This window comes from Engystomops pustulosus, unplaced genomic scaffold, assembly GCF_040894005.1.
Source record: "Engystomops pustulosus unplaced genomic scaffold, aEngPut4.maternal MAT_SCAFFOLD_18, whole genome shotgun sequence".
Lineage (NCBI taxonomy): Eukaryota > Metazoa > Chordata > Amphibia > Anura > Leptodactylidae > Engystomops > Engystomops pustulosus.
The window spans coordinates 2,261,474-2,270,000 of record NW_027284960.1 but is presented as its reverse complement, the minus strand read 5'-3'; the positions used below and the strand labels follow the sequence as shown (position 1 = coordinate 2,270,000).

Below are 8,527 nucleotides of genomic sequence, written 5' to 3'. Positions count from 1 at the left end.
AACCTTTGCTCCAGTGTCACTGCTGCCCAGCTAAGAAATGTGGTACCTCTTTGAAGCCTAGACAGCTGTCAAACTTTGTTCCAGTGTCACTGCTGCCCAGCTAAGGAATGTGGCACCTCTTTGAAGCCTAGACAGGTGTCAACCTTTGTTCCAGTGTCACTGCTGCCCAGCTAAGGAATGTGGCACCTCTTTGAAGCCTAGACAGGTGTCAACCTTTGTTCCAGTGTCACTACTGCCCAGCTAAGGAATGTGGCACCTCTTTGAAGCCTAGACAGGTGTCAACCTTTGTTCCAGTGTCACTACCGCCCAGCTAAGGAATGTGGCACCTCTTTGAAGCCTAGACAGGTGCCAACCTTTGTTCCAGTGTCACTACTGCCCAGCTAAGGAATGTGGCACCTCTTTGAAGCCTAGACAGGTGCCAACCTTTGTTCCAGTGTCACTGCTTCCCAGCTAAGGAATGTGGCACCTCTTTGAAGCCTAGACAGGTGCCAACCTTTGTTCCTGTGTCACTGCTTCCCAGCTAAGGAATGTGGTACCTCTTTGAAGCCTAGACAGGTGCCAACCTTTGTTCCAGTATCACTGCTGTCCAGCTAAGGAATGTGGCACCTCTTTGAAGCCTAGACAGGTGCCAACCTTTGTTCCAGTGTCACTGCTGCCCAGTTAAGGAATGTGGCACCTCTTTGAAGCCTAGACAGGTGCCAACCTTTGTTCCAGTGTCACTGCTGCCCAGCTAAGGAATGTGGCACCTCTTTGAAGCCTAGACAGCTGCCAACCTTTGTTCCAGTGTCACTGCTGCCCAGCTAAGGAATGTGGCACCTCTTTGAAGCCTAGACAGGTGCCAACCTTTGTTCCAGTGTCACTGCTGCCCAGCTAAGGAATGTGGCACCTCTTTGAAGCCTAGACAGGTGCCAACCTTTGTTCCAGTGTCACTGCTGCCCAGCTAAGGAATGTGGCACCTCTTTGAAGCCTAGACAGGTGCCAACCTTTGTTCCTTTGTCATTGCTTCCCAGCTAAGGAATGTGGCACCTCTTTGAAGCCTAGACAGGTGTCAACCTTTGTTCCAGTGTCACTGCTGCCAACTAAGGAAAGTGGCACCTCTTTGAAGCCTAGACAGGTGTCAACCTTTGTTCCAGTGTCACTGCTGTCCAGCTAAGGAAAGTGGCACCTCTTTGAAGCCGAGACAGGTGTCAACCTTTGTTCCAGTGTCACTGCTTCCCAGCTAAGGAATGTGGCACCTCTTTGAAGCCTAGACAGGTGCCAACCTTTGTTCCAGTGTCAGGTGTCAACCTTTGTTCCAGTGTCACTGCTGTCCAGCTAAGGAATGTGGCACCTCTTTGAAGCCTAGACAGGTGCCAACCTTTGTTCCAGTGTCACTGCTGCCCAGTTAAGGAATGTGGCATCTCTTTGAAGCCTAGACAGGTGCCAACCTTTGTTCCAGTGTCACTGCTGCCCAGCTAAGGAATGTGGCACCTCTTTGAAGCCTAGACAGGTGTCAACCTTTGTTCCAGTGTCACTGCTGCCCAACTAAGGAAATTGGCACCTCTTTGAAGCCTAGACAGGTGTCAACCTTTGTTCCAGTGTCACTGCTTCCCAGCTAAGGAATGTGGCACCTCTTTGAAGCCTAGACAGGTGCCAACCTTTGTTCCAGTGTCACTGCTGCCCAGCTAAGGAATGTGGCACCTCTTTGAAGCCTAGACAGGTGTCAACCTTTGTTCCAGTGTCACTGCTGCCCAGCAAAGGATTGTGGCACCTCTTTGAAGCCTAGACAGCTGTCAACCTTTGTTCCAGTGTCACTGCTGCCCAGCTAAGAAATGTGGCACCTCTTTGAAGCCTAGACAGCTGTCAACCTTTGTTCCAGTGTCACTGCTGCCCAGCTAAGAAATGTGGCACCTCTTTGAAGCCTAGACAGGTGCCAACCTTTGTTCCAGTGTCACTACTGCCCAGCTAAGGAATGTGACACCTTTTTGAAGCCTAGACAGGTGTCAACCTTTGTTCCAGTGTCACTACTGCCCAGCTAAGGAATGTGACACCTTTTTGAAGCCTAGACAGCTGTCAACCTTTGTTCCAATGTCACTGCTTCCCAGCTAAGAAATGTGGCACCTCTTTGAAGCCTAGACAGGTGCCAACCTTTGTTCCAGTGTCACTGCTTCCCAGCTAAGGAATGTGGCACCTCTTTGAAGCCTAGACAGGTGCCAACCTTTGTTCCAGTGTCACTACTGCCCAGCACCTCTTTGAAGCCTAGACAGGTGTCAACCTTTGTTCCAGTGTCACTGCTGTCCAGCTAAGGAATGTGGCACCTCTTTGAAGCCTAGACAGGTGTCAACCTTTGTTCCAGAGTCACTGCTGCCCAACTAAGGAATGTGGCACCTCTTTGAAGCCTAGACAGGTGTCAACCTTTGTTCCAGTGTCACTGCTTCCCAGCTAAGGAATGTGGCACCTCTTTGAAGCCTAGACAGGTGCCAACCTTTGTTCCAGTGTCACTGCTTCCCAGCTAAGGAATGTGGCACCTCTTTGAAGCCTAGACAGCTGTCAACCTTTGTTCCAGTGTCACTGCTGCCCAGCTTCGAAATGTGGCACCTCTTTGAAGCCTAGACAGCTGTCAACCGTTTTTCCAGTGTCACTGCTGCCCAGCTAAGAAATGTGGCACCTCTTTGAAGCCTAGACAGGTGTCAACCTTTGTTCCAGAGTCACTACTGCCCAGCTAAGGAATGTGGCACCTCTTTGAAGCCTAGACAGCTGTCAACCTTTGTTCCAGTGTCACTGCTGCCCAGCTAAGGAATGTGGCACCTCTTTGAAGCCTAGACAGGTGCCAACCTTTGTTCCAGTGTCACTACTGCCCAGTTAAGGAATGTGGCACCTCTTTGAAGCCTAGACAGATGCCAACCTTTGTTCCAGTGTCACTGCTGCCCAGCTAAGGAATGTGGAACCTCTTTGAAGCCTAGACAGATGCCAACCTTTGTTCCAGTGTCACTGCTGCCCAGCTAAGGAATGTGGCACCTCTTTGAAGCCTAGACAGATGCCAACCTTTGTTCCAGTGTCACTGCTGCCCAGCTAAGGAATGTGGAACCTCTTTGAAGCCTAGACAGGTGCCAACCTTTGTTCTAGTGTCACTGCTGTCCAGCTAAGAAATGTGGCACCTCTTTGAAGCCTAGACAGGTGTCAACCTTTGTTCCAGTGTCACTGCTGTCCAGCTAAGGAATGTGGCACCTCTTTGAAGCCTAGACAGGTGCCAACCTTTGTTCCAGTGTCACTGCTGCCCAGCTAAGAATTGTGGCACCTCTTTGAAGCCTAGACAGGTGTCAACCTTTGTTCTAGTGTCACTGCTGCCCAGTTAAGGAATGTGGCACCTCTTTGAAGCCTAGACAGGTGCCAACCTTTGTTCTAGTGTCACTGCTGTCCAGCTAAGAAATGTGGCACCTCTTTGAAGCCTAGAGAGGTGCCAACCTTTGTTCCAGTGTCACTGCTTCCCAGCTAAGGAATGTGGCACCTCCTTGAAGCCTAGACAGGTGCCAACCATTGTTCCAGTGTCACTGCTGCCCAGCTAAGGAATGTGGCACCTCTTTGAAGCCTAGAGAGGTGCCAACCATTGTTCCAGTGTCACTGGTGTCCAGCTAAGGAATGTGGCACCTCTTTGAAGCCTAGACAGGTGCCAACCTTACTCTTCACAGAATCTGTAATGAATATAAGCTAGACACAGTCTTTTATACACTGAGGGGACTATGATATCACTATTATGTCAGTCTTACCAATAGTGCACTCTTGTCCTGTTCTGAAGTACAGTATTTCTTCAGACCTTCTCTTCTGCTGAGCCAATGATAAGGGATGAATCCTGTTCAGAATGAATAAAAGATTTTATTAGAAAAGTTATATAATTCAGAGTAAATAACATAAATATATATAAAATTGTGCCTATTTATCTTCGAAGTCTAGAACTTCTTCTTGGTTCTTCAGTCCTTTTAGAAAAAAAAAAGTACAATGTTATAACCTGATATTAGAAAGATTTGCTATTTTAATTGGATGAAATAATGTTTCTCAGTGTCTGCCTCTAGTTACCTAGTAGACCTGTCTGCTGCGGGCTCAGTCTTCCTTTGGGACCGTGTGGACACTGTGGGCAAGGAGGATGTCTGTGCTCTGCAATGAAAGAGAAGAATGCTATCATACCAGAAGTGATTCATTAGCGAAGTACAATTTTACTTTTTTACAATGTATCCAACCTTGAAGTAAATTCAGCATCATCCGAATCACTTAGGCTCTCCTCTGTGGTGCTGCCTATTAACTGTAGAATCCAATCATCTTCCTGCTGGCTAGCCTGATTTTCCTCTGCACGCCGTCACCACGCCGATCATATCCTCGCCGCCTTCTTCATCCGATTTACACAGGTCTTCTACATCCAAGTTGCTTTTTAAGAAACATATAAAGGACAAATTAATTAGTAAAAATTAGTACCCAGTCTCCTTCCACATGCCAATAAATGAGTAATATAGTGACCTGCTAGAGCTGCTTCCTCCTGCTTCAAGCTCACTCTTCCTGGTTGACAAGTCCATCCTCTCTTCTCTGACATCTTCCTCTTGTGGAAATGGGCCATCTTCATCTTTGCTGTCCTGGTCTTCTACATCCATGTATCTTCTTAACAAGCATAAAAACACAAGCAAATGAGTAAAATCATACTCGCAAACAGGTGCCCAGACACGGTGTATTGGGTCTCATGACAATCAATGCATGGAATAGTTACCTGCTAGACCTGCTTCCTCTTGTTTCAGGCTGTCTCCTTTTCTGGGATCTGGTTGTCACGCCGATCGGACTGTCATCATCAAGCTGCATGGTCTGGTCGTCTTCATTGTGATCTTCCTGCTCTTCTTCATCTGTGATTCTGGTTATCAACCATATAAAACATTAATGACTCAGCAAGCCATTCTGTAGAACATATATTATGTTTGCTCACAGTACCTTGAGGTGCTGGGTCGGGGTTGATCGCTGGCGCCTTGCCCTGCCTGCACTACCAGAGAGTAGGCATGGCAGATGTCCTCCAAAGTCTTCTCCCTATAATTTCTTTCGGCTGTGAGATTTGTATGTGCCAAATATTTTGCAAAAAGGCACTTCTCTGAGTCCGAATAATTTGGCATTGTCCAAGTCTCACACACCCTCCGGACTAGTTGGCTGGTGATGTTGGGGAGTTGGAATCTAGAAGTACAAAAACAGATGGTAAATACACAGTATATGGCACTAAACTTACAATGAGTCTACGCAAATTGCATTTTGTGAATCTTACTTTTGGTGGTACCGCCTGATATCATTGGAGACATTGTAGATGGCCTTTCCACTAGTTGAAACAAAAAATGAGTCGTTGGTTGACTTACGGGGTATCAACTTAGGCCTCACTTTTTCAAAGTAGCACTCAAACCACTGGGGAAAAGAAGCGGACAGTGAAAAAGAAGAAAAACAGTGAAACATCTTATTTCCACAATTCCAATAACCTGTAGCCTTTAAAAAGTTACCTTTTCTTCCTCCTTGTTTAGCACAAACGTAGCTACTTGTTGGGTCGCTGTCTTGTGCGTCTTCACGCCAATTATGACAAGCTCCTCCCCTCTATAGGTGTGAGAGATGCGATCTCTCCATTCTGAGACCTAAGATTAAAAGTGTTTGGAAAATTTCATAGAAAATCAAAGCTAAAACAACATTGCAGAGTGAGGATGAGAATGGCACTCACTGTCATATTGGCCACAACCCCGGGACGTTGAAGATGTTTCAGAACAAGGAGGGCCTCCAAATAATAAATAATGTCGAGCTGTGAACTCATATCGCAGCTACCAGCCTGGACGACTCTTATGGACTTGAGGAAAGAGGGCTTTGCTACTGATAGGAGCCTGCGGCAATCATCTGGGCTCTTTGTGGTAGTGATCAATGCTTGGTACCTACAAATGAAATGCATATGATATTTATATATAAAATACACAAGATATCACTATATAAAATAAAATGCATCATATATTAGACTCACCGTTTTCTGACGACTTCTTTAGATATGCCCTTTGACAGCCGCTTTTGAATGTCTTCGGTCACATCCTTAAAAAATTTGCAGGACTTATAAAGTCTGGGATGTTCTGAAAAAAGGTTGGTGGCCCTAAGCTGATAGGTCATGAACCTCCTGACATGCTTCAAGTAGTTGAAGACAGTCTGGTTGGCCAAGTTCAATTCCCTCAGCTTGGTGAAAAATGCGTTGGCCTTCTGCACATCTTTGACGAACTCCAGACTGACAGCCTTTGGATTCATAAAAAATAGAAATCTGGAGACATCTTCCACCTCTTGGCTGTAGTTGGTCACATTTAATGTGTCAGCCAAGTAAGAAGCAAAGCCCTTGAGAATGGGATGATCCAAAGAGTGGCGGCGGTATAAGCCTGCAGCCTTCATCCTCAGTCTTACATTCGAAGTCCATTTTGTCTGTAGGTGTCTAAAATTCAGAAGATAAGGTTAAATTTAACACAATCTATCACATACACACATATAAAAAGGAAGAGGAAACCTCAAGTCACTGACTTCTGTGTGTGGCTATCCATAGGTAGGTCTTCTCCGCTTTCTTCCTCGTCTTCTCTTCTAGATGGTTCTTGGTCTTCTTCCCTCTGGTCTTCCTCATGGTCATCTCCTGGTCCTTCTTCGTCTTCCTCATGGTCTTCCTCATGGTCATCTCCTGGTCCTTCTTGGTCTCCCTCATGGTCATCCATCTCCACTAGAGCTGGGACATCCTCCATGTCTGGTTCAGGCTCCACATGGCCCTGTGTGGCATGTTCCGGTTCAGATGGCTGTTCCGGTTCAGGTTGGGGCACTGTGGAGGTGGCAGCAGGCACTGAGGTAGACGATGTCCCTTGCCTAAAATTTATGATAAAATATAAAATATGAATAGGGATACCATATTGAAAGAGACAATTAGCAGACGGAGATAGCACATACCTGCTTGGAGTTGGCTTACTGATTATTACAAATCCTCTGTCCTCCAGAAAGGGGACTACATTCTCTAGAGATCCCAGAGACATTATGTCCGGATAATAAATGGCTGTGCCCTTGGCTGCTATAGACAGAAGTTGTTTCCTGGCCAATTTTAATGCAGCTTTCCTCTCCTGTTCTGTGTTGAGCCGCATGCACTTTCTTTTAAGATGTGTTGAAAGTATCTTATCAGGTCTGCAGCAGACGGGGCAGGTCAAGGGAGTTCTGTTAAGACTGTTTAAAAACAGATACAATCATTAAAATATGCTTTTTATGTAGGTTACATATGATATTACTGTATAAAATAAGATTTTAGACTTTTACAAGCAACACTATGTTCCAGTGTCACTTCATTTACATACAATCGTAATCCAATCAGTGAGGCTCCATGTGACCATCCTTTGTTGGGGGTTGTATGGAAGAGCACAACTAAAACCAACTGGAATATGTGCTATACATATGTGATATAATATTATACATACTATATAATGCACTATATGATATAAATAGTATATAACATTACACAGTATGTAGTAATAAAATAACCTTAGTCTATCTATAAATACAGCTCATGATAAAACACAGTGTCTGTACTTACATTCTGGATGCAGACTCCATGCTTGTCCAATGTAGATACAAAAAAAGGAAAATGAATTCCTCAAAAGAAGCAAATAAAAAAAAATACAATAATAAAAGTAAAAATAAACTAGCAATAAAGCTTGGTGACTGCTTTCAAGTGGCAAATTCACCAAAAAAACTACAAACTTCACTGCAGTAGTAGAAAAAAAAGGGAAACAAATTCCTCAAAAGAAGCAAAAATGCTGTAAGAAAAATGAAAATAAAATAGCAAATGCTTGTAAAGCACAAAGGAAGTTTAGTGACTGCTCTCTATGAGAAAAATCTCTAAACTGAAACCCATCCCCCACTGCACTCACTGTAACAATTTAGGTAGGGGGGGGGTCTCCTAGATAGAGATAATTTGGTTACTTGTGATAGGACTTATGAAATCAGGGACACATTTATCACTTTTGTGCTCCTAAGTGTAGAAGTTGCGCATAAATTCTGGCGCAATGTTTTCCAGAATTATCACAAGCTACAACCATCTGTGATAAGTTACTTTCCTGCCTCTTATTAATCACTTTACTTTACCACAGTTACGGCGCAATTTTGGCGCAGTTTAGGCGTAATGTTAGATTCGGGCACTTACATGTGATCCTGCTACAAGATCCTCACCCAGCACCCAGTGACCTCCTCAGCAGCACCCAGGTGTGTGACACCCAGCACCCAGTGACCTCCTCAGCAGCACCCAGGTGTGTGACACCCTGCACCCCATGACCTCCTCCGCAGCACCCAGGTGTGTGACACCCAGCACCCAGTGACCTCCTCAGCAGCACCCAGGTGTGTGACACCCTGCACCCAGTGACTTCCTCAGCAGCACCCAGGTGTGTGACACCCAGCACCCAGTGACCTCCTCAGCAGCACCCAGGTGTGTGACACCCAACACCCAGTGACCTCCTCAGCAGCACCCAGGTGTGTGACACCCTGCACC

General features: G+C 45.6%; 2 protein-coding genes across 2 annotated transcripts in view; both read right to left on the bottom strand.

Annotated features, from left to right (window-relative positions):
• The window catches only part of LOC140106829 (uncharacterized), an 8,698-nt gene extending 2,265 nt beyond the window's left edge, over positions 1 to 6,433 (bottom strand). Inside the window, exons 1-10 of the mRNA XM_072131479.1 lie at positions 5,999 to 6,433; positions 5,708 to 5,912; positions 5,496 to 5,624; positions 5,270 to 5,403; positions 4,948 to 5,181; positions 4,733 to 4,870; positions 4,489 to 4,626; positions 4,215 to 4,398; positions 4,054 to 4,131; positions 3,747 to 3,953 (exon numbers count right to left, since the gene is read on the bottom strand). Of these exons, the coding sequence (XP_071987580.1) occupies positions 4,305 to 4,398; positions 4,489 to 4,626; positions 4,733 to 4,870; positions 4,948 to 5,181; positions 5,270 to 5,403; positions 5,496 to 5,624; positions 5,708 to 5,912; positions 5,999 to 6,408 (1,482 nt within the window). The 5' untranslated portion in view covers positions 6,409 to 6,433 and the 3' untranslated portion in view covers positions 3,747 to 3,953; positions 4,054 to 4,131; positions 4,215 to 4,304. The remainder of the gene's footprint in view (positions 1 to 3,746; positions 3,954 to 4,053; positions 4,132 to 4,214; positions 4,399 to 4,488; positions 4,627 to 4,732; positions 4,871 to 4,947; positions 5,182 to 5,269; positions 5,404 to 5,495; positions 5,625 to 5,707; positions 5,913 to 5,998) is intronic.
• Positions 6,434 to 6,521: 88 nt separating this feature from the next.
• LOC140106834 (uncharacterized) lies at positions 6,522 to 7,713 on the bottom strand. Its single transcript, XM_072131483.1, has 3 exons — positions 7,577 to 7,713; positions 6,946 to 7,212; positions 6,522 to 6,864 (listed from the first exon to the last, which is right to left on the bottom strand). Exons 1-3 carry the CDS (start codon positions 7,594 to 7,596, stop codon positions 6,522 to 6,524), a joined length of 630 nt encoding a protein of 209 aa, XP_071987584.1. The 5' UTR covers positions 7,597 to 7,713.
• Positions 7,714 to 8,527: the final 814 nt, after the last annotated feature.

What these genes read in the sequence shown, in the direction of transcription:
- LOC140106834 (XM_072131483.1), bottom strand. Translation starts at nt 7,596, where the DNA reads ATGGAGTCTGCATCCAGAAT. An exon ending in ATGGAGTCTGCATCCAGAAT is followed by an intron (nt 7,213 to 7,576) that starts GTAAGTACAGAC and finishes GTTTTTAAACAG; the next exon opens with TCTTAACAGAACTCCCTTGA. An exon ending in AGTAAGCCAACTCCAAGCAG is followed by an intron (nt 6,865 to 6,945) that starts GTATGTGCTATC and finishes CATAAATTTTAG; the next exon opens with GCAAGGGACATCGTCTACCT.